This window comes from Belonocnema kinseyi, chromosome 1 (genome assembly GCF_010883055.1).
Source record: "Belonocnema kinseyi isolate 2016_QV_RU_SX_M_011 chromosome 1, B_treatae_v1, whole genome shotgun sequence".
NCBI lineage: Eukaryota > Metazoa > Arthropoda > Insecta > Hymenoptera > Cynipidae > Belonocnema > Belonocnema kinseyi.
The window spans coordinates 111,071,959-111,097,734 of NC_046657.1; the positions used below are offsets into that span (position 1 = coordinate 111,071,959).

General features: G+C 24.7%; 2 protein-coding genes across 12 annotated transcripts in view; one reads left to right on the forward strand and one right to left on the reverse strand.

The window, feature by feature from the left end:
• The window catches only part of LOC117182845 (facilitated trehalose transporter Tret1-like), a 46,098-nt gene extending 38,103 nt beyond the window's left edge, over positions 1–7,995 (forward strand). The window contains exons 7-9 of the mRNA XM_033375959.1: positions 1,624–1,824; positions 1,960–2,152; positions 6,565–7,995. Coding sequence (XP_033231850.1) covers positions 1,624–1,824; positions 1,960–2,152; positions 6,565–6,809 — 639 coding nt within the window. The 3' untranslated portion in view covers positions 6,810–7,995. The remainder of the gene's footprint in view (positions 1–1,623; positions 1,825–1,959; positions 2,153–6,564) is intronic.
• A 3,292-nt stretch (positions 7,996–11,287) lies between these two features.
• The window catches only part of LOC117178043 (CLIP-associating protein 1-A), a 139,464-nt gene continuing 124,975 nt past the window's right edge, over positions 11,288–25,776 (reverse strand). For 9 of the 11 annotated variants that reach the window (XM_033369749.1, XM_033369511.1, XM_033369663.1 and 6 more), the window contains 5 exons: positions 23,147–23,279; positions 20,395–20,557; positions 20,080–20,299; positions 14,725–14,931; positions 11,288–11,861 (listed from right to left, as the gene is read on the reverse strand). In XM_033369749.1, the coding sequence (XP_033225640.1) occupies positions 11,658–11,861; positions 14,725–14,931; positions 20,080–20,299; positions 20,395–20,557; positions 23,147–23,279 (927 nt within the window). In that variant the 3' untranslated portion in view covers positions 11,288–11,657. The remainder of the gene's footprint in view (positions 11,862–14,724; positions 14,932–20,079; positions 20,300–20,394; positions 20,558–23,146; positions 23,280–25,776) is intronic. The other 2 variants (XM_033369434.1, XM_033369358.1) reach the window with 2 other exon arrangements.

Genomic DNA, 25,776 nt, shown 5'->3' on the forward strand with positions numbered 1-25,776 from the left:
TAACCACCTATCTCACGGTTGTGAGACGTGGTTATGGCTGAAATTTTACCGCGATTTCGCTGGAAGCTGGTGCAATTTTTCAGATTAGCACCCGCTCCCGGCAAAATCATAAGTATTTCACTATACAGAAATAATTGACCAGTTCTAATTAAAAAAAAAAGAATATTGTGACTTGCATTTAACATTGATTAGCACTTGTAGAAGTAATTTCTTTTGAATTTCTCAAAAGTCTTTAGCATTATTTTGAATTGTTTTGTTATGCTTTAATTCCCTGAATTCTTTTAATATTTATATGATATATTTATTCTTTTAAATTCATTCGAATTCTTTTAAATTATCTGCATTTTTTACATTCATTTCAATTGCTTTAACTCTTTTGAATTACTTAAAAATCTCTTGCATTATTTGTTTTTTAAAGATCTTTTGGATTCTTTTACTTCTTTTAGAATTCGCTGAATTCTTTTGAATCGTCTGAATTTTGTTATTTACCTGAATAAATATTTGTTATTTCATGCACTCTTTTGAATTTCTTAAGAGTCTTTTGCATTTTTTTGTGATATTTGAATTCCATGAATTCTTTTGAATTCTTTTTAGCTCTTTTGAGCTTCCCAAATTTTTAGAATTCCTTAAACTATTTTGAATTCTTCGAACTTTTTTTAATCAGTTAAATGTCTATTACGTTATTATGATTTGTATGATCTTTGGATTCTTTTAAATTCAATTGTATGCTTTTGAATTATCTGAATTTCTTTAAATTTCTTTGAATTCTTTTTATTTTTTTTTTTGTAAAGTCTCTAAATTATTTTGAACTCCTTGAATTTTTGCTAATTACGTCAATTTTTTTTCATTATTTTAATATTTTTATGATATTTTGATTCTTTTAAGTTCATTCCAAATATTTTGAATAATCTGCATTTTTTTACATTCCTTTGAATTCCTTTAACTCTTTGAAATTACTTTAAAATATTTATTATTATTTTTTTCTTGTGATCTTTGAATTCTTTTACTTCATATGAATTCTATGAATTCTTTTAAATATTTTAAAATTATTTTGGTTCTCGCGAATTTTTTAGAATTCCTTAAACTATTTTGAATTCCTTGAACTTTTTTGAATTAATTAAATGTCTTTTGAATTATTTTGATTCTTTCATGATGTTTGTATTCTGTTAAATTAATTTTAATTCTTCTGAATTGTCTGCGTTCCTTTAAATTCCATTCAATTCCCTGAATTCTTTTTGGAGTCTCGGGATTCTTTTTAAGTCACTGAATTCTTTTGACTTATCTTAATAAATATTTTGATTTCCTTTAACTCCTTTGAATTACTTAAAAGTCTTTTGTTTTAATTTTTATTTTTATGATATTTTAATTCTTTTTAAATCTTGAATTTTCTGAATTCTGAAAATACTTTTTGAGTCCCTGAATACTTTAGAATTCCTTTAAAGCATTCTTTTAAATTTACCTTGAATGCGTCTAAATTTAGTGTTTTCTTTTAATTCACTGTATTTTTTATTAAAATGTTTGCCTTCATTTGAGTTCATGTTATATTAAAATTGCTTGGTTGTTTCGATTTTTTTAACAATCAATCCCTAATCCTTTCTAATATATATTTTTTAATTTGCACAGGGTGTCCAAGTTGATGCATACGTAGCTTCAATTTTGGTGGGATTGACAAGATTTTTATGCTCAATGGTCAACACAGTTCTTCTTCGACGTTGCAAAAGACGCGTTCTTTGCATTATTTCCGGCTTCGGTATGGCCATCTGTATGTCAGTGTCTGGCTATTTCAAAATGAAAATTGAAGAGGGAAGCACTGAAGGGAATTGGGTAAGATTTTAAATAATTAATTCAGGAAGGGCCCCCCTCATCCGACTATTGACCGCGGCCAATTACGCTTAACTTGTGTGATGGCCGGAGCCACATAATTGCAATGTTTTACATGGCCCGATTTTTATCTTGCAGGTACCAGTTCTTTGTCTTCTATTGTATGTTTGCACATCGATGATTGGAATGTTGACTATTCCCTGGACAATGACTGCGGAACTTTTTCCGACCGAAATCCGTCACATTGCCCATTCGATCAGTTATTCCATGGCAAATATGCTCATGTTTGGGGCAGTACAAAGTTATTTTGGACTAATAGAATTCCTGGGAGGTGAGAAGAAAATTTTAATATTAAAAAAAATATATTCGTATTTCTTACGTGTGGGATGTTGCTACATTATTTTCTTGATTTATCGTCAATCGGACTCACTGATTTTTTTTGTAAATTTTTAAATAAAATTTTATTGTTCAAGTTATATCAGCGATTGAATATAAACTATTTTCTATTTTAGACATATTCAGGAATTACAGTGTTTCATATAGAAATTAAAAATTTTCAAATGTATTAATTTATTTAAAAAAAAAAGTTTTTTCTATTTTAAAAGATAACTCTTTAACAAAATACTGAAATTACCAACGAAAGAGTGTCATAATTTATATTTTAATTTAAAAAAGAATGAAATTTATACAACAAAAGAAAAGAGTTTTAAAACCAAACAGACAAATTTCCAACAAATAAAGATTTTTTTCTCAAAAAATAAATAAATGTTTACCTAAATTATTGAATCTGCAAACCAGAAGACAAATTTTCTTTATAAAAATTTAATTTTCAAACAAAAAATAGCACTGTTCAACAAAAAATTATTTTTACACGAAACTGGTACGCAAAAAAGGAAATTTCAAACTAAAAAAATGATTTTTTTACAAAAAAAACGCGAATTTTTAGCTAAAAATACCAATCTTAAAAAATGTAAAAGTTATATTTTCTGTTAAAAAATGAATTATAGGTCAACAAAAAAGTATTTCCCACTAAACAGTTTAATTTTCAACCAGACATAAGCATTCAATAAAAAAAATTTCACAATGAAATTTAACTTTAGCCCAAGTAGTTGAATTTTTAATTAAAAAAGAGTAATTTATAACAAGATAATTAAACGTTTAACTCACGAGATGACTTTTCAACTTAAAATATAAATGTTTATCAAAAAAAGTGATTTTTTAACAAAGCAATTCAATCAAATGTTTTAAACAAATTAGTTAAATTATCAAGCAGAAAAGAACGATTTTTAACCAAAAAGTTGCACTTTCATACAAAAAATGAAATTTCTTCTATAACAGATGAATTTTTAAATCAAAAAGTTAAATTTTCAAAAAAATAGTTGAATTTTCGATTACAAAAGATTTTAGTCGAATTTTCACGATCAAACTATGAATTTTTTAAAAATAAATCATTTTCTAGAAAAAAAATTGAATTTTGAATCCAAAAGGACGAGTTGTTAACCAAAAAGGATGAATTTTTAACAAAATTGTTGAACTCTCTAGGAAATAGTTCCATTTTTATCAATAAATATGAAATTCATCTTAAAGCGGAAGAATTTTTTATTACAAAAAAAGTTGAGTTTCTATCGAAAAAAGATTCTAGTTAACTCAGTAACATCAAAAATTGAATTTTTGTAAAAAAAAAAGTTTCTACGAAAAAAGTTGAATTTTCAATCCAAAAAGACAAATTTTTTCAACCAAAAAGTATGAATTTTTAACAAAATAGTTACATTCTCTACCAAATAGTTGCATTTTTATACAAAAAAGATCAATTTTGTACTAAAACAGATGAATTTGTAATAAAAATCAATTTTTCCTTATAAGTGGTATTTTCATCCAGAAAATATCAGTTCATTTTTCAACAACAAAATATAAATTTTAAACAAAAAGTAAATTTTTTACGAAATAGTTAAGTTTTCAAGAAAATAGTATAATAGCTTAATTTCTAACCAAACAGTTGCATTTTTATTAAAAAAAGATTTAATTTCTGCTAAAGCGGGTGAACTTTAGAATAAAAAAGAAAAACTTAAAAAAAAGAGTTGAATTTTCAACCGACAAGTTTACGAAAAAATGCAATTTTCTATTAATTAAAATAAATTCGGGAATAAATTATTTTTAATTGTTAAAATTGACACTTCTTGAATTTTAATATTTTGGAATTATAAATTATTTAATTTTCAAGAATATTTTGAAAGATTTATAAGTAAAAATTGTTGAGCTGTGATTATTTTGAAGATCAAAAGTCAAGAGTTTTTACTTTTAAAGATTTAATATTCCAAATTCCACACTTTTCAAGATTTCATTTCAAAATCTTCAATCTTATAGATTCGCAGGTTGAATCTTTTCAATTTTTAAAATATTTGCAATTCAACGTTCTGTAAGTTGGAGGTTTAAAATTGTAATTTATTTAATTTGTTAAGATTAATGTTTTAAAGGTATGTTTTTTAAAATAGTTAAATCAGTTTTGAAATTTTGCAATGAAAAATTCTTTAATTTTAAAGATTTTCGATTTAAAACTCTTCAATTTTGAAAATTTAAAATTAAAAACTCTGAAACTTTGAAAGATGTATAAATAACAATTCTTAGATTGTAATGATTTTTAGGATTAAAATTCAGAAGTTTTGAATCTCAAGTCTTCCAAAATGATAAAATTTTTAATATAAGTAAGGAAAAATATAGAATTCTTAATTTTAAAATTATTATAAACTAATTTTTAATATATTTTTGAGTTTAATTTTGAAGATTTTCAGCTGAAAACTCTTCAATGTTAACGACTTTCAATTACAAATTAGTAAATTTTTATTATATTGAAAATGCGAAACTTATTATTATTATTAGTATTAATTTTCGTATGTTTTAATCTGGTTTTTCAAAATTAAAAATTGCAATTTTTTTGGTTGAAATTTAACTACATTTTTTGTTCAGAATTGATTTTTTATGGAATAAAAATTTAAATACTTTGTTGAAAGTTAAACTCTCCTCTTAAAAATTCATTTTTCTGGTTGAAGATTCGTTATTTTAATTACAAATTTATCTCTTTTCTTGAAAAATCCTTTTTTTATATTTAAAAATCATATTTTTAACTGAAAATTTAACTTTTCTATTTTTAGTTAGAAGTTGACCGCTTTTAGTGGAAAATTTAACTATCTGATTGAAAATTCATTTAGTATATTGAAAATTTGTTCTCTATGTTCAGATTCAACTGTTTTTTGTTAAAAATTAATAACTTTTTTTGTTCAAATATCAACTAGTACATTTTTAATTCAGAATTCATCTTCTTTGGAATGATAATTTCATTATTTGGCAGAAACTTAAACTCTTTTGTACAAACTTAATTTTTTTGGTTGCAAATTCATCATTTTAATCAAAACTGCGTCCTGTTTGTCGAAACTGAGCTCTTCTTTTTGTTTTTTCCTTAGCTAAAAATTATTATATTTTTTAAAATTAAAATTCAACAATTACGGTTAAAACTTGAACTATTTTATTGAAAATTATTTTTTGTAAATTTACCTTTTTTGTTAGAAATTAATCTTCTTAGTTGAAAATTGATCCGTTGAAGATTCATTTTTTTTAGTTTAAAATTCATCACTTCGTTTGAAAACGTAAATATTTGTTTGAAAATTGTTTTTTTGTTGTTAAAAATGTGTTTTAATTGAAAATGTGACTATTCCGATTGAGTATTCCATATTTTTAATTAAAAATTCACCTTTTTGGTTAAAAATTCATTTTTTAAATAAAAATTTAACAATTCAATCTTTGGTTGGCAATTTATTTTTTTAAATTAAAAATTCTTTTTTTTTAATTCGTATTTTTGGTAGAAATACAACCATTCTAGTCAATGATTAATCATTTATTAGAAAATTGAGCAGTTTGGTTGAAGATTGATCTTTTTTAGTTTTGCTTTCATCCTTTTGGTTTAAAATTAATCTATTCCAGTTGGAGATTCAATCATTTTAGTTCAAAATTGATCATTTTGGTTCCAAATTTTTTGTTTTTTTCTGTGGAAAATTATTTTTTTTTTACCAGACAATTTAATTTCTCATTGCAATTTCTTCTTTTTGTTTATTGAAAATTCAACTATTTGGTTGAAGTTAAGATTCATAATTTTATTTAAAAATGCATATTTCTGCTTTAAAATGTAAGTGTTCCAGTTTATGATTAATCATTTTAGTTAACAATTCATCCGTTTTTTTTTAAATTGATATTTTTTCAGTCAAAGTTCAACTATTTAGTTCAAAAATTTTAGTTTTTAGTTGTATAAGAAGATCAAAAAAATTGGTTTGAGTTATAATTCAAATTTTTTTTTAGTTTTAGAAATTTATTTATCATTCAAGGTATTTAAAAGTTCTAGAAGTGTTGAGAAAATAAAAAAAATGGTAGATTTTGGAAGATTTTGAATTTTTTAAAAAGTAAAAGGTTTCAAAAGAATAATAAACAAATTTTCAGGTGTAAACTGGAGAAAAAGAACATTATTTCTAGTAAACTCACGAAACTTTATTCACATTTCGAGTCGATTGTTTTGAAAAATGCGAAATATTTGTATGGCTCTGTACTATGAAAAATTAAACCTAGAAAAAAATCCTGGAATTTGAGTAGAATTTTCATATAGTAGCCTATATGTACAATTTTAATTTCACGATTAATTCTGGAACTAGAGGTAAAATTCAGTTCGGTAATGCTGACTTTGAAATAAAAAAATTCCAGCTCCCCATCGTCTTCACTGGTTCTTTGCCGGCGTTTCTCTCGGCGCGGCCGTTTTCGTCTGGCTCCTGCTTCCAGAAACCCACGGGAAAAAGCTTTCCGAAATCGAAGAATACTTCCACAACAATTTCATCGCGGCTGGATCCGAATCGAAAGAAAGACGTCGACGCTTGAAAAGAAGAACTCAGCAAAAAGCCAAAGCTGCTGCAAAGGAACCTCTGAACTCCAGAGCAGCCCAGCCTGTTTAATCTCTCCTCGCTCCTTACAAATCTCAATGTCAGAGGCTAGTGTAATTTTTAATCTCCAACTATCAACAACAGTTGTTGAAAAATGTTGCAATTCAAATTTCGCGCCAACTAACGCCACACTCAAACATAACCTCTGATTTCCAAGTAATTTGGCGCGAAGTTTAAATTTGCATTTTAATTGTTCAAGTCGAGAAAGGAAAAACTGCGAAGCGACAAGTGAAAAAATTTTTTTGACCCATTATGAAAAATGTAGCGTAGGACATGAATGGACCGAAACTGACTGTGATGAGAATGTTGATCTGGAAAGTTGGCGCTTCACAGTTTTTGAGGCCATGATTATTATGCACTTTCACTTGATCATCAGTTAACTTGACTGCGTCGAGCGCTGACGGGGAAACAATTACATACAAAGGACTCAATGTTATTTTTATAGTATATTGATGATAAATATCAATATTTATCATTTTATTATTTCAATAAATTAACTTTTTAATGAAATAAGGGTTATTCGTATGCATTTGGACCGTTGCTTTTCCCTTAACAATCGACGAAGTGACGTTGGCTGGCGATTAGGTGAAAATACCTGATAAACAACGATTCGGAAAGTAAAAGTAGTTAAGGTTGTACTTAGCATCGAGATTTTCATGCTTAAAAAAATCTGAATGTGCCTTTCTATTTTTTGTAATTTTACTTTAGTGTAGAGAAGAATAGTATTATAATTTTAGAATTAATTTCTTGCGATAGATTTTTCAAGAATACTCGCTAAGATTTTGTGTAGAAGAATTAATGAAATTTGGACTACTTGATTGCTTAGAATTTTATAGACCGTTTTTACCATGTTTTAATTTATAATTAAGTATTTAAACGACGTTTCGGAATGTATACGACGCTAAATGATGTATGATACTTGAAGGTTTCAAATTGTATGTTTGTACGTGTCTCTAATTTCCAGTAAACCATGCCATTGTTAACCAGGGTATTATTAAATGCTACGTTTGTGATACAATTTGCTTCTTATTCGAAATCCACACAAATTGTGGTATGGAGACAAGAGTGATCTACTTCAATATTTCGTTATAGTAATTCTACAGTTATACCGATGCGATATTTGTATATTGAATTTTAAAGTGTAATCAGATACCCAATTATAGCCACATTTTTCTAATAAACTCTAATCATTATTTCACTATAGAGATATAATTGACCAGTTCTAATTTTAAAAAATTAAAGAATATTGTGACTTGCATTTAACATTGATTAGCACTTTTAAATAAAAAATAAAGAATTTTTGTGAATCAAAATTTTCAAATAAGTAATTTTGATTTGTTATAAAATTTATTTATAAATGTTTCTACACATTATTGAAAAGAGAAGACTTGAATTGTAAATGAATTGTTTAATATTGGGAAATAATTTCTGAGACAAGAAAAATAATTTTAAAAATTAGCAGTACCGTTAAAAAAAATGATGGTATCAACAATACAATTTTTTGGGAAATTTTAAATGAATTAATGATTCACAGATCTCAAAATATGTCAAAAAAGAATCTGGAAGATTTTAAAATAGTTTTTTTTTTTAATTTTGTAGGATTTAAAAAATTGTATGACAACTAAATTCTTACAAAACATATTTAGAAAATTTAGAACTGTTGAAAAGATTCTAAAATAAATTAAATCTTGAGAATATTAAACTTTTTTTCAACAAAATATAAATTTGAGAAAATATTTAAAAGCTTTTTAAGAAATTTGAAAGGTTTTAAGAGGAAACATACAATTTTTTAAGATTCATGGGAAAATTGCAAATGATTTTTTCTTCTGGGAAATGAATTCTAAGAAAAAAATTGAGACTTTAAAAAAATTTCGAAAAATAATTTAAAAATTTATATTTAGGAATTTTAAAACTTTGATTTGATTTTAATGCCATTTTTTTTACTGAAAAATTTTTTAGGACAAATTCGCAAAATCTTACGATATTCAAAATGTTTAGAAATTTTGAAAATATTAAAAAATGGTTCATTTCAAGATTTCGGACATTTTTTTAATTGTAGATTTATTAAGATTTCAAAAAAATCAGCTTTTTAAGATTTCTGCAAGGTTTCAAGGAAATAATTTTAAAAATCAGTCCCCTGACAATTTTCAATGATATATTGTGAAAAATTAATTTTTCGAGAATATGTGAAATGATTTCAAAATATTGCCAAAATTTTCAATGAAGAATTTTGAAGATTTTAGGGTATTTTTTTATTTAAAAAAAATGTAGGAAACTTTTAAATAATTTTTCGAGATATTTAAAAGGTTTAAAAGTTTTGAAAGGATTAAAAAACAATGTGTAGTTTCAGGAATCCACAAAAAAAAGTAGATTTATGCAAATTTCGACCAACAGCGTATTAAGAAGATAAAACAATTTTTTAAGATGCATGGGAAAATTGCAAATGATTTTTTCTTCTGAAAATGAATTCTAAGAGAAAACTGAAAAGTTTTAGAAAAAAATTCCTAAAATTTCGAAAAATATTTTTTTTAATTTTACAGAGAAACTGCAATTTTTCAAGAATACAGAATTGCAGAAAAAATTTTAGTACATAAGTTTAAGAGATATTTCGAAATTTTAAAACAATTCAAAATTAACGTTTAAGAGATATTTCGAAATTTTGAAACGATTCAAAATTAACTAACAACTTGTAGATTCCAAAATTGTGTTAAGAGGTTTGTAGGTTTTTGAAGATTTCAAAAAAACAAAAGCAACTTCATAAGAATTTTGAAATTCTTCAAGACAATGATAACATTTTCTTTAGATTCCTTGGAAAATTTTGCATGATTCATTTCGAAAAATCAGTATTAAGAGATCACTAAAAATTATTTCAAAACAATTCAAAAGATTTCCAAAATTTTTTTAAAAACAATCTGGATGATTTTATGGCAATTTTTTCAACTGAAAAACATTTGTAGGAAAAATTCGAATAATTTTAAAAGATATTTAAAATTTTGAGATATTTCGAAAGTATAAAAAAATGGTTAATTTCAAGATTTCCGAAATTTTTTAAATTGTAGACTTTAAGATTTTGCAAGATCAGCTTTTTAAGCATTCTGCAAGGTTTCAAGGAAATAATAAAAAATTTAGTCCCCGGGAAATTTTTTAATGATATATTGTGAAAAATTAATTTTTTGAGAATATGTGAAATGATTTTAAAATATTGCCAAAATTTTCGCTAAAGAATTTTGAAGATTTTAGGATAGTTTTTTTTATCAAGGAAAGATTGCAGGAAATTTTAAAATTTTTTTTCGAGAGATTTGACAGGTCTAGAAGTTTTGAAAAGACTAGAAAACAATGTATAATTTCAGTATATCACAATAAATGTAGATTTATGAAAATTTCGACCAGAAGCCTATTAAGAATTTTGAAAGGTTTCAAGAGGATAATAAAAATTTTTGTTCAGATTCCCTGAAAAATTAAAAAATTTTATTTTGAAAAATTAGTGTGAGAAAATGTTTAAAAAGATTGCTAAACATTTCAAAAAATGGCTAAAAAAGCTTCTGTAAGATTTGAAAATTATTTTTTTTTTAGTTTTAGGAACTTATTTATCAGTCAAGGTATTTAAACGGTCTAGAAGTGTTGAAAAAATAAAAAAAAATTGTAGTTTTTCAGATTTTGAATTTTTTAAAAAGAATTATGAAAGGTTTCAAGAGAATAATAAACAAATTTTCAGATTCTTAGGAAAATTTAAAATGATTTAAAAATATTTCACAAAATGGTCAAAAAAGTATCTGGAAGAATATAAGATCATTTTTTTAGTGATACAAAAAATTTGAAGAATTTATAAAGATATTTAGAACTTTTGAATAGCTTTAAAAAAGAGAATATATCATTTGTCTGTAGCTACTTGGGAACAATTTAAAAGGATTTTTTTATTCCGAAAATACCAAAACTATCAAAATAGAATCTGGAAGATTGCAATGGAATTCTTTCCTAATTTTGTAGAATTCGTTATAGATTTTATGGAAAAATCGAGTCAATTTAGAAATGTTTGATGTTTGAAGAAATAATTTTTTTTAAATTTCTACCAAACTTCCACGCTAACTTGAATGTTTCATTTTTTCTTTTAAAATCCTGTGAAATAAAAATTGTCTTGAATTTTTTTTTTTTTTTTTTTTTTAGATATTTTCTAAAACTGTTATCAAATAACTAGATATTCCTGATTTTTATTTTGCATTAAAAATAATGCTTTCCCTTCAATCGAAAAACTTACACTCAAATGTTACGCGTGATTAATACAGCTAGTATTAAAAAAATAATAATTATTATTACTTCGATTCAAAAATCGATTTTTTGTTTCTTGCATAACCGAATATTCCTAGAGAAAAATTAAAATACCGCTGAAATATTTAACAGTATTTTTATTCAGATATTAAATATTAAACGATAGTGAGATAGTAAACATGTCTTAAATATAAAACGTGAATTAAATTAAATTAAACAACTCGTCCTGTTTGCAAGCGCATGAGGTTCAGTGCAAAACAGAACGATTGAAAGAATCCTCTTGCACTTTATTAGTAATATAATAACAATAGGTACATTAATATCATTATAATTATAATAATAGCGCGAAGTACATATTAAACTTTGTTTAAATAATTATAGCATGAAAAGACTACAAATCCTTTTCGTTGGACAGCTAATATGAATTGTGAAAGGCGGATATAACAAAGGAGGAATTTAATTACTGTTTTGTTTATATATATATAAAAAAAAAGAAAAAATATATACACGTCAACTTGATTTATTAAAAAAACGTGAACAGCGCGCGAATTTTTTGAGGATCGCGATCCTGAGCGACACAGCATTTGACGCTAGTTAGTTTTTACTACTGCTGCGTGGACTAGCAGGTTGACTGGCTGATTGCTGAGCCCGCTGGATGTAAATATTAAGCAATTTTAACTTGCTGCCGAAAAGCGAACTCAAATGGGGCTTCAGCTTTTCTTCTCCGACCGCCTGGTGGATCGCCACCATGCAAAATACTGCGCTCTTCCGTACTTTGCTCTCCCTGTGATCGTAGGCCTGAAAAACATTTTTATGGATTTTTTATTAACTTTTCAATTTTAATTTCATCAATCCAATCCGTAAGCTTCGGAGAGAAATATATAATTATAAATAACGTTTTTTTAGAAACGTTAAAAATCGTTTGTCTGGTCCTAAAATTTTATAATTATGAAAACTGCAAAAAAAAATGTATTGTAAAAACAACTTTTTTTATAATTGTAAAAATTTAGAACCATACACAAGTTTCTTAGTGCTTCTTATTTAATTCCCCAAATTTTCAAATCGATAACGTGTTTCGTGCAAACGTGAGTTGGGTTTGAAAAAAATGTAAAAAAAAAAAAAAAAAGGTTTGAGGTCACGCTCGCATGGTCTTAATAATATTATGTTTATCGTATTTAAAATGTCTATAATTTTAATTTAAAATTGTATTTTCAAATGCGCAATTCTAAGGCAATTTAATCTTTGACAATTGAAACTAAATTTTTTTCTTAAAATTAATTTTTAGTTTAATTTTTTGGAGATTTCGAATTTTAAATTGAATAATAATGTAGTTTTAAATTCTTTAATAGTCAGTTTTTAATTTAACCCATGAACGACCAAAGCTATCAATTTGGGTGAGCTAAATTCGAATCCGTCGTCAAAATTCGAATATTTTGTCTTCAAAATAAAATATGGCGGTTTAGGCATACAAAAATAGTGAAAAAGGTTTGATTTTTTATCTTTATAACTTTTTTCCAGGCATAAAACGTTTGTTTTATGTTTTTTCTTCCAAAATGGTGGACAAAATGCACAAATATTTCAAAAACTGTTTTTTTCCACCATCTTTGTTTTTCTCAAAAACTTGAAACTTTAAAAAAAAAGTTCCATGGAATAAAAATGTGTTGAAATTAACCATAGAACACTATGAAATTTTTTCAAGATTTTGTAGAAAAAATGTTTGATTTTTCAAAAAATTTGAAATTTGCAAAAAAATGTTTCAAAAAATCTGCAAAAAATCAAGAATATTCTTTGACTAATTCTAAGAGATTTTTATTCTTGGAAAATTTGTACCAGAGCCTATAGATTTTGGGAAATAATTGATCAAACTTTGAAGTTTTTGAGAAAAGCAACGACGATAGAAAAAAAAACAGTTTTTGGGACTTTTTGGCATTTTGTCCGCCATTTTGGAAGAAAACACACACACACACACACAAATTTTCTGTTAAAGTTTAAGAATTTTGTGCACCGATGGTTGAAAAAATTTAAAGATATTAACGCGTTTTATGCCTGGAAAAAAAATTATAAAAATAAAAAATCAAACATTTTTCACTATTTTTGTATGCAAAAACCGCCATATTTAATTTTGAAGTCAAAATATTCGAATTTTGATGACGGATTCGAATTTAGCTCACCCAAAAACATAAGGAACAGCACTTTTGATCTATTTATTGTATTGTTATACCCATCAATTTTGCGGTCAAACTCATGTTATAAAATCGATAGCTTTGGTCGTTAATGGGTTAATAATTATAGATGTAAATATATAAAGCAATTTCGAACTGAAAAGCTTAAAATTTTACAGTGTAAATATTGTAATCATATTACAGCCGTCTCGTTTTGTATTAATTTTTAATATTCAATTTAATATCTTAAAATTTAAGAAAATATTTTTAAACTAGAAAATATTTGATTAGAAAATTTCAAGAATGAATAATAATTCGAAAGGAAGGTTTAGAATTAAAACATTGAAAATAAGTTAAAAATCAAACTATCTGAAATTAATACATCAATAATTGGATAATTTCGGTAATTCTAAATTATTAAAATTATTTTAGAGAGTAGAAACTTTTTCATTTTTAATGTTTCCCCATTAAAATTTACTATTTATTTTAAAAGTTTCAATTTAATTTTCAATTTCAAAATGCCAAATTTTAATTATTTAATTTTAACGTTTTGACATTGTCATATTTATGAAATTTTAACCTGAAATCATTCAATCTCGTGATTCTTTAATTCAAAATAAATCTGTTTAATTGTTAGCGCTTCGAATTATAAATTATACAATTCAACTTCTTTTTCTAATTAAATTGTCCAAAATTGTTTACATTTTTATATCCAAAAGCCCCAATTGGGAAGTTTAAATTTTAAAATTGTTCAATTTTGAAAATTTGGAAATTAAAAAAGGTTCAATTCCCCAATTCGGAAGTTTAAAATTCTTTAATTTTGAATGCACAAAATTGTTAATTATCCCATCTTTAAGGTTTGAAATGTTAAAAACTGTGTTACTCAAAATTCACCTAAAAACAAACTTTCAAAATTCCTAACGTTTAGGAAATTTAAATTGACATCATTTAGAGGTTTAAAGATTTAAATTATGTAATTTTGAAATGTCTCATTTAAATTGTAAAAAAATGTCTATCCTCTCATTCTGAAAGTTTAAATTTTTTAATTGTGCTATTCTGACTCCTAAAAACGATTAAATTATTAAATTAAACATAAAAAATAAAAAAATTTAAATAGACCCAAATTGGACGTTTAAAATGGTTTCATTCTGAACAGTAAAATTTTGAAATGTCTGATCTAAATTAAAAATTTAATAACTCAAAGCTTAGTTTAAAATTGTCAAATTTCGAAATATCGGGAAATTTCATTTTAGCCAAATGGTGATCCAGAATAATAAAAATTATGGCAAATTATAAAAATACAAAATTATGTCGAATAGTAGTTCAGAAAAATTAGAATAAGAGCACATTTTTTCGGAAAAATAACGTCAAAGTTTGATTCGGTAAAAAATAAAACTGAGAGAAATTAGAATTTAGGTAATATTCATGCGCCTTGTATTATATTTTGAAAAAAAGTCGCAAAATCCGAGGCCTCAATCTGCAAAAATGATCTAAATTACCTTAATTAAGTTAGGCATGACTTGATCGAGGTAAGGTTCAATCACTTCTCTCCCGTGATGCTCCACAACCTTCTGAAGCATTTTTATCGCGCCCATATTTCTCGGATAGACTTCTGTCGAACTCAGAGACGACGCTAAATTTATTATCTGATCTGGAGGCAATACTGTTGCAAGGGTCGCTGCACATTTCTCCGCAATTCGGAGAACCTGCGAAGAGAAAAACTCGTTAATTGTAAGAGCGGTAGTACAAAAAAAAAGAAGAAAAAAAAAATTACAAAAAAAAAAAAAAACAAAAACAAAAACTCAAAGAGAATCTAGAGACCACAAACACCCATTTCCAAACACTTTTATTTTATCAGGCAAATAAAACCTAATACATGCCACTTTCGTGCAAAGTGCATGGAACTAAATGAGACTACATGAAATTGAATGAGTCAATTTTAATTTCGATCCCAAACCTAAATTTTGATTTGCGAAATATTTTCAAGTTCCCAAATTTTTTCAATCAGAGTGTCTACTGAAATCCTGGGGATAAATGCTCTGACCATTCCAGATGATTTCCAGGTATAATTTCTCATAGTATCATCAATTAATTAGATCATTAAATAATACAAAAAAGAGAATTAATTCTTCCTTTTCAATTTAAATGAATTTAATTTTTTATTAATTTAATAAACAATTTAATTCTTTAATTTTTCTGGAAAGACCATGAATTTAAATAATAAATTCAAACAAATTTCTAGTTATCTTCTTATATGTACTTGAAATTCAGTACATATTTATGTAAAATTATTATGAGCACTATCTTATATTCAATGTAAATCGCTTCAAAATCCTACCTTTTGCAGAACATATATTCCATTTTCAACACGATAGATGAACTTTTTAACAAACAATGTAATTTCCAACCAGGATGATAAACTTTCGACGGAAATAGATATTTTGAAATAAAAAGATTAATTTTTTACAAACTAGTATAACTCTAAACCTAGCAGGTTTTATTTTAAACCAAAAATATTAATTTTCAACAAAAATTATGAATATTTAACTGGAAAATCTGAATTTTCAATCTAGAACATTAATTTTTTACCAAAAAGAGAGTTTTTGTTATTAAAATATATAAATTTTAAACGAAATAGAACAATTTTTACCAAATAGTTCAATATTGAACTAAAAAAAATCCACTTTCAAACAAAACTAGAATAGATAAATCTTCAATTTAAAAAGTTAATTTTCAATTAAACTGATTAATTTTCACCCAAAATTATGAATATTCAACTGGATAGGATTAATTTTAAGCCAAAAATATGAATTTTCAACCAAAAATTATGAATCATTAATTGAAATAGTTGAATTTTCAACCAAGAAGGTTAATTTATACTAACAAGAGGAATTTTTCATCAAATTTAAACCAAAAATGGAAAAGTTAAATTTTCAGTAAAAAAGATTAATTTCCAACAAAGAAAATTAATATACACAATAAAACAAACAAATGGTCAACAATATAAATGCATTTTTAACTAAAATGACAACTTTTCAACCAAATCGTTGAATTTTGAACTGAAAAACATAAACCTTCAACAAAAATGGAATAATTAAATTTAAAAAAAGTTTTGTTACTAAATTTATAAAAGTTCAACTGGAAAGGATGAATTTTGAACAAAAAAGATGAATTTTCAACCAAGAAAATTAAATTCTACCAAAAAAAGATAAATCTTTCAACAAAATACATGAATTTTCAACTAAAAAATTTAAACCTTCAACAAAAAATGGAATAATTAAATTAAAAAAAAGTTTTGTTACTAAATTTATAAATGTTCAACTGGAAAGGATGAATTTGGAACAAAAAAGATGAATTTTCAACCAAGAAAATTAAATTCTACCAAAAAAAAGATAAATCTTTCAACAAAATACATGAATTTTCAACTAAAAAAGATTAGTTTTCAACCAAATCGTTGAATTTTAAACTAAAAAATATAAACCTTCAACAAAAAATGGAATAATTAAATTTACAAAAAGTTTTGTTACTAAATTTATAAATATTCAACTGGAAAAGATGAATTTTTACCAAAAAAAGATGAATTTCGACCAAGAAAATTAAATTGTACCAAAAAAAGATAAATCTTTCAATAAAATACATGAATTTTCAACTAAAAAAGATTAATTTTCCACCAAATCGTTGCATTTTAAACTAAAAATATCAACCTTCAACAAAAAATGGAATAATTCAATTAAAAAAAAAAGTTTACTAAATTTATAAATGTTCAACTGGGGAGGATGAATTTTAAAGAAACAGACGAATTTTCAACTAAGAAAATTAAATTCTATCAAAAAAAGACAATTCTTTCAACAAAATACATGAATTTTCAACTGAAAAAGACAATTTTTCAACCAAACCGTCGAATTTTGAACTAAAAAATATCAACCTTCAACGAAAAATGGAATAATTAATTTTACTAAATTTATAAATTTTCAATTGGAAAGGATGAATTTTAAACAAAAAAGACGAATTTTCAACCAAGAAAATTAAATTTTACCAAAAAAAGATCAATCTTCCAACAAAATACATGAATTTTCAACTAAAAAAAATCAATTTTCAACCAAATACTTGAATTTTTAAATAGAAAAGACCAATTTTCAAACAAATAGTTGAATTTTGAAATACAAAAGAACAATTTTTAATAAAAATATTTCATTTTATTTCCTTTTTTAATCAAATCTTGCCGATTACTGGTATAAATAATTTTTCGAGAAACGAGAAAAAATCAGCCTTGGCCCAGATTTGAACCGGGAACGCTGCTATTCACGAATGAAGCGTTTATCGTTTTGTTGATGTTTTTTAACGCAATTTTGGAAAAAATTTGCCGATGCAGTTTTTTTCTCGCTTTTTAAAAAAATATTTGACCATTAGCAGCGACAATTTAACATGAGAAATTAATTAATTAATTAATTACCCTGAACGACAAAATAATATATGTACTCTTAAACGATATACCTTCATCTGGAAACGATGAATTTCAAACTAATCAGATGAATTTTTAATCAAAAAGAAGATTTTTTTAACCAAGAATACTAATTTCGACCAAAAAAGAAAATTTTTCACAAAATACATGAAATTTGAAATTGAATTTTCAGTTTAAAAAATTAACTTTCAACCAAACTGATGAAAATTCAATTAAAATGATGTATTAGTCAATTGGAAAAGTTAAAATTTAAAACAAGTAAATAAATTTTTAATTAAAATGATGAACTTAAATATTGGAATTTTCAACTAAATTTTTTTTTGCCAAAATTGAATAGTTAAATTTATAGATAATGACATTTAATTTTCAGCAAAGATGAATTTTTACTATAATTAATGAGCATTCAACTGGAATAGTTGAATTATCACTTTATAAAAATTAAGTCTCTAAAAAACAAACATCAAATTTTTAACGAAACATTAAAAATTTTAATTAGAAGAGTTAAATTTCTAGTAAAATAAATTTGCAGACTAAAAAAAAAGAAATTTTCAACAAAATAGGTTATTTTTCAACTAAAAAGATAAATGTTCAATTCAAATGATGAAACTTCAAACTAAAATTTAATTTTCAACGAAAGCGTTTAACTTTTAACCAAGTAATTAAATTTCCATTTAAAAAACAATGAATTCTGAACGAAAAATGTAGTAGTTGATATTTAAACAAAAAAAGATTTACATTTTTTATCAAAAACAGTTGGATTCAACCAAAAATATGAATTTTAAACTTTTAAAATTGAAGTTTAAAAGTTTTTCAATTCAAAAATGTTGCATTCAAATGCTCAATAATTTACACCTATACACTGGAAGGTACAAACACTTTTTAATTGGGACAGTTTTAAATAAAATGCAGATAAACTGCAAAATTCAGAATTTTTAACATTCATAAACTATAGAGTTCAAAAATTTAGATTGTGTTCCAAAAATATAAATCCACATTTTCATTTTCAATACTCTAAACTGAAGAATAAATCAATTAACTTTAAACACAATTTTAAATTATATTATAAAGTTTTATTCATCCTGCGAATTTAAACATTAGAACTTAAAAAGATATCAAACAATGTAAACAGTGGTTTTACCGGAAAAGTTCGACTATTCGTACCAAAATTTTGATGCAATAACCCACAACCTAATTTAAAACAAAATGTAGATTTTTGCAGATTTTAAACAAAAAATATAGAAGCTTTTTAATCATTATAAAAGGCTCAAACAGAATAAAAACACTTTCTTAATATTCCTAGGAAAATTGAAAATGATTTCTTATTTTGAAAAATTATTTTAACAGAATATTTAGAAAGATTTCAAGAGATTTACAAAATTGTAGGAAAAATTCTATTCATTTTAAAATATGTTTAGAAGCTCTGAAAAAAATTGCACACATTTCATTTCAATTACTTGACATCATTTAAAGTTTTAAATTAATTTTGAATCTTTTCAAAACTTCTAAATATTTGTTAAAATTATTCGAATTTTCTCTACAAATCATAAGTGTTCAATTATTATTTCTACATAAAAATTCAACAATTTCGCTGACAAATTAAACATTTGTTAAATATAACAATAAAAATTGTAACGTTAAAAGCTTTTTGAAATTCTAACGATTTAAAGGTTTCCATGTCAAACAATTCTGTTTCAAATTGTTTAATTTTAAATATTTCGCTCCAATTTAGTTACCTAAAATGAATAACTTATTATTAAGTTATTTTTTAAGTTGAAAGAAAATTATTAAGTTCCAATGGCACCTTGACATTTTTTCAATGACTAAGGCTTTTAAGACAGATTTTTAGTAAAGAGACTGGGAAACTTGCAAACTGTTGCATTTTCAAGAAAAAAGGATGAATTCTCGACCAAGAAGATTAATTTTATGCCACGAAGAACGAATTTTCAACGAAATACTTGAATTTTCAACTAAAAAAGATTTATTTTCACCCAAAAAATAGAATAGTTAAATTTGAAGTTAAGAAATTAATTTCAAAATACATTAATGTAAAGGGTACTGTTACAAATAAACAATTATTGATATTCAAATTTATATTGCAAATTAAAAAAAATAGGATAGACAACCCTGTTAAATTAATCCAATCTAGAATAATAGAGACCCTCTAAAAACTTGTCATGCTTCACATAAAACAATGAAAGAACCTTCGAGAAAATAATCACACAGAGAAGATTCTGTTCGACTGAAATTGTTGATTCTTGGAACAAAATCTTTTCTGCGCGATAAAGAGCAAAGATGCTAGGAAAATTCGGTTACAGTTTCGTTGAAATCTCTCGACGGAACTTGGCGTTTTTCCTTGAATCCTTGATACGAAAGCATGCAAACAAACAAATACCTCAAATGTCTCTACTGTGAATCTAGGAGCTCCGACCTCTTCGTTCGGATCTTCAAATTTGTGGGCGTGTATGACCTTCAGGACGAGAAGATCGGCATAATTTAAAAAGATTTCCCGAAGCTCGGAACACTTGACCATTTCCATAAGAGCATTCAGGACATCCGGGACAACTTTCACGTGCTCGTTCGCCAAATTCTCGAGCAGGGTTTTCAATAGTTTCCTGACCGACAAAAATCCCAATTTTATCCCATTTTACTGCGAGTTTAATTAAAATCAAATAAAGAGATCAAATGACAATTGTGAGAATTAACTAACTTGAAATTTTGTTTCACGTAGGAAACGTCTCCTCCATCACGAAGATATAACTGAAATTCTTGAAGTGCACTTCTGGTGTCTTGTTCCTCGGTTCCTGTCGACTGGAGAATTTTTATCACATTGTCGACAACTTCGGGTCCCCTCAACGAGTCTGGAGACGAACCTGTAAAAGCGAGATCGATTTTAATCTTATTTAAATGTTAAATACTAAGCATTCATTTCTCGTTCTTTCTCGATTCACGAACATTTTTCGAGGTCAATAAAATAAAAAATTTAAAAAAAAACTAACTCTATTCTAAACATTTTTTCATTTAAATCAATAAAAAATAAACAACAAATTAAAGCATTCAAAGTAGAACTCTTGTCTTGTATTCAAATTCTCAATAATTCAGATGTATAACATGGAAGGTACTAACACTTTTTCATTGAACAATTTTAAATTAAATGCAGGCAGACAAACTGACAAATTCAGAATGTTTAACTATTATAAATGATAGAGTTCAAATATTTAGATTAAGTTAAAAAAATATAAATACACTCTAACATTTTTAATATTCTAAATTAAAGAATCAATCAATAAACTTTAAAGTTATCAAAATTATATTATTGTAAGTTAGTTTAAGCTAGGAACATTAAAAATGGGAAAATAATTCTTTTTTAACTCATTCGCTCTTAAATTAAAAGTTAAATCATTTTAATTTTAAATAGTTTAAGCATCTTTGAAAAGCATTAGAATTTTTTTTTTTCAAAGTTTTGAGAAGTCTAGAAGTTGTATTAATTTTTTTCAAATTAAAATTTTTTTTCAAATTAAAATTTTTTTTCAGAACTTCAAAAGATTTAAAAAATAAAACTGAATTCTTCGTGCAACTTTTAAAAAACCCTGCGAATTAAAAAAATTTTCCTTAAAATTGAAAATGATTTTTCAGTTTGAAAAATTATTTTAACAGAATATTTAAAAAGATTTTAATCTATTTTAATAGATCTCCAAAATCGTCTAAAAGGAACCTGGACAATTTTAAGGATTTTTTTTTTAATTTGCAGGATTTTCTAAAAATGGTAGGAAAAATTATATTCATTTTAAAATATCTTTATTTTTGGTTTGAATCTCCAAAAATCTACATTTTGTTTTAAATTAGGTTGTAGGTATTTCACCTAGATTTCGCTACGAATAGCCGAATATTGTCGCTACATGTAGACTCTTCACTTAAATTATTTGAAATAATTTCAAGTTTCAAATTAATTTTCAATCTTTTCAAAGCTTCTAAATCTCTCTTAAAATTCCTTGCCTTTAATGAATTGTCAAATATTCTTAAATATTAAATAAGTATTCTTTTTCTCAACTAAAACATTTAAAATGCAATGGGTTAAAAATTGAATAATTTAGACTGAAACAATATTTTAAATTTATTAAAATCTTTTAATAACGAATATATTATTATTAAGTTATTTTTAAGTTGAAAATAGTTTATGAAGTTTCAATCGCACGTTTACATTTTTTTAATGACTAAGAATTTCGAATTGAAACAGTCACAATCTGGAAATTATTAAATTATGAACGGATTAGAATCATTTTGTCAAATCAATTATTGTTCACTTTTTAATACTTAAAGTGCAGATCGATGTAAAAAATTATGTATTCATTTATATATACAGTTGATAAAATAAAACTGTTTTTTATCAAATTTTTCAACTTCAAACGCTTTTAATTTTTAATTGTTTAGGCCTTCAAGATTGCACTTTAAAATTCTTTAAATTAAAAATAAACGCTCAAGAATAAGAATCTAAAATGGTAAATTTTTAAAGTAAAAGATTTTTTAATTACAAATTGTAAACTGAATTATATTATGATTGAAAAAGATATAAATTCAACTAATTATTTTTAAAAACTGTTGAAATCGAACTTGGACAGATTTTTCTTCTGGCAATCTGTAAAATTCACTGCCTGAAAGATTCGTTGATGGATCATTTTTGAAAATTATTATTTTCGATAAAAAAGGACGCTTAAAAAAAAACTAATTTTCAACCAAACAGATAAACTTTTGACTAAAAAGGTGACTTTTCAACAAAATAGTTAAATTTTCAATAAAAAAGATGAAATTTCAACTAAAATTATGCATCTTCCACCAAAAAAAATGCAACAGAAATCAATTTTCACAAAAAAAAAATAAATAAATGGCCAACAAAATAGTTCAGTTTTTAATCAAATAGATGAATTTCCAACAAAAAAGTTAATTTTTAACCAAACAATTGAGTTTGCGACTTAAAAGGATGAATTTTCAACAAAAAATAGTCGAATTTTGAAACAAATAATATTAAACTTTAATTACAACCAGTCAAACTCTAAACAAAAAATGTAGTAGCTGATATTTTAACCAAAAAAGATTTTTATTTTTATTTAAAAAACAGTTGAATTCAATCACAAATGATGAATTATCAACATAAATGTAATTTTTAACTATGAAAGATTTTTCTGTAAAATAGCAAAATAGTTAAATACAGTAATATAAAGCTAGTTTTACAAATGAAGAATCATTCTTATTCAATTTTATATAGCAATTTAAATTGAATTTGAACAAAAAATTAAATACGCTCGCGCAGATTCCCTGACTTGAAAAAAAAGTCCCTGACATTTTCAGGTTTTTCCAGGTATATAAAAAAATGTCCTGACAATTCCAGGTTTTTCAAGTACGGTAGGCACCCTGTATTTCATATATGATTTTGTCATCAGTTAAAATTTGTAAATAAAAAATACCGTGAGTTTTGAAGCCGTTATTTTCTTGTGGCGGCGTGTGATCAGCTTCTGGTCCTTCGGCTGTGCCATTAACATTTGCATTCGTTACAGGTCTTCCCCTTTGCGTTGGCGAAGAAACAGACGAGGATCGACCCTAGAATGTACAAAAAAAAATCAAATTACCCAGTTTCCGGTAGACAGGCAGACCTCGGACTCATTTTAGAGATAAAAAATAGTGTCATAAATATAAAAAAAAAATAGTGTCATAATATTTTTCAAGAATTAATAATTAACTTCAATAAATGTATATTTAAAATGTAATTCTATAGTCTATAAATTATCAAAATTGCTATTTATTTATTTAAAAACATTTAATTAATTGGTTCAAAACTGAATTATTCTGTTAATCTTATTGGCTTTAAAATGCAACTGTCTTGTTACAGATTAATCGGTTTCGGTCGAAAATTAACTTTTCTGTTGAAAATTCGAATTCTTGGATTGAAAATTTAACTGTTTTGTAAAAAATTTGTGTTTTCGACCCAAAAATTAAACAGTTTGATATAAAATTGAACTATTTGGTTGAAAAATAATGTACTATTTTGTTGAAAATTCATCTGTTTTTGTAGAAAATCAAGTTTTTGGTTACAAATGCAACTGTTTGATTGAAAATAACCTATTTTAGTTGAAAATTCAAGGATTTTGTTGAAAATTCGTCTCTTTTTGGATAAAGTTTCACAATTAAAGTTAAAAATTCATGTGTTATTTGGTTAAAATTATTTTTGTAACTAAAAATTTAACTGTAATAAAGTTGTATTTTTGTCTAAAAAATTAAACAATTTGGTAGGAAATTGATGTATTTTGCTGAAAATTCGATTTTGAAGTCTTTTTTTAAACTAAAAATTTAATTATTTTGTGGAAAAATCATCTGATTGGTTGTGAATTAAGTTTTTTGTTTGTTAAAAATTCGTATCTCGGCATTCAAATTCAACTTTTTTTTATAGAAAATTCGTCTTTTTCGCTTGAAATTCAACTATTTGGTGCAAAATGCAACATTTTTTTAGAAAATTAATTGTTTTTATTAAAAATTAATTTTTCTCAATAAAAGTTCATCTATTTGTTTAATAATTTTTAGAAGCGAATGCAATTTAAACTAAAAATTATTAAAATGAAATTTAAACAAGCATCATATCCATTTCTCAAAACATTTAGTTGGAAATTTATGTAATTTGTTGAAAATTCGTCTCTTTTTTATAAAATTAAACTATTTAATAAAAAATGTATGTATTTTGTTGAAAATTTGTATTTCCAAGTTTAAAATCGAACTGTTTTCTAGAGAATTCGCCTCTTTGGCTTGGACATTCAACAGTCTTATAGAAAATTCGTTTTCTTTTTTGAAAATTAATTTTTTTTAAACTGAGAATTTAACTATTAAATTTTTTGTTCAAGATTTATCTTTTGTTGTTTTTGAAAGTTCAACTCAAAATGTACTTTATTAATTCGTATTTTTTGGTATATAATCAATATTTCTGTTTGTAAAAATGCAATTGTATAGTTGAAAATGAATCTATTTTAGTTGAGAATTTAAGGATTTTGTTAAAAATTCATCTTTTTAGTTATATTCAACTTTTTTAAATTTAAAATCGAAATATTCAGATAGAAAATGCAACTGCTTGAAAATTCAACAATTTGGTATTTTCCAGGTTAAGTTTTTTTTTCAGGTCTTCTTTTTTTACATCAAATAATGAAATAACCTATTGTTATAGATGTGAAAAATGAGCCATTTAATTTTGTATTGGCCAACAATTTTTAAAGAAAATAGAACAATAAATAAACTAATTCTTAATTTTTTTCGAACATTAGTCGTCTTGGAAATATCTGAAATTTTTTTGAAATCTTTGTGAATTCGTCAAAATCTCTTCAAGTACTTAAAATCTTCGTGCAATCTTGAAATTTCTGTGAAATATTTTCGAATCTTTTTACATTTTTGTAAAATATTTGAATTCTTTAAAATCCTTGAAATCTAAAATTTTTAAAAACTTTCTAAAAATATTTGTAAAATCTTTCTGACATCTTTGGTAATCATTTGCAATAATTAAAATATTTTTAATTTGTGTAAAATATTTTTAAAGTTTTATAAATCTTTTGAAATGTTCAAAATCTTTATGAAATTTTCAAAATTGGAATTTTTTACATTTTTGTAAAATATTTGAATTCTTTAAAATCCTTGAAATCTGAAATTATTTGTAATTTTGATAAAATATTGATGAAATCTTTGGTATTCATTTGCAATAATAAAAATATTTTTAATCTGTGTAAAATGGTAAAAATCTTTTTAAAGTTTAAAAATTTTTGGAAATGTTCAAAATCTGGTGTACACGCCTTTTTTAAATCTTTGAAATACTTGCAATCTTTATGAAATGTTTGAGAAAATTTGGTGAAATTGTTCTTAAATCTTTTTTATTTGTTGAAATCATTGAATTATTTAAAATCTCAATGAAATCTTTTAACACCCTTTTGAAATCGATTCAAATTTTCGAAAAGTTTTGAAATCTTAAATGATGTTTTGTAATCTAGCGTATCCTTAAAAACCGAGCGGTGAATTCTTTGAAAAATCCATTATATGGACATGACTCATTATAATTATGAAACTG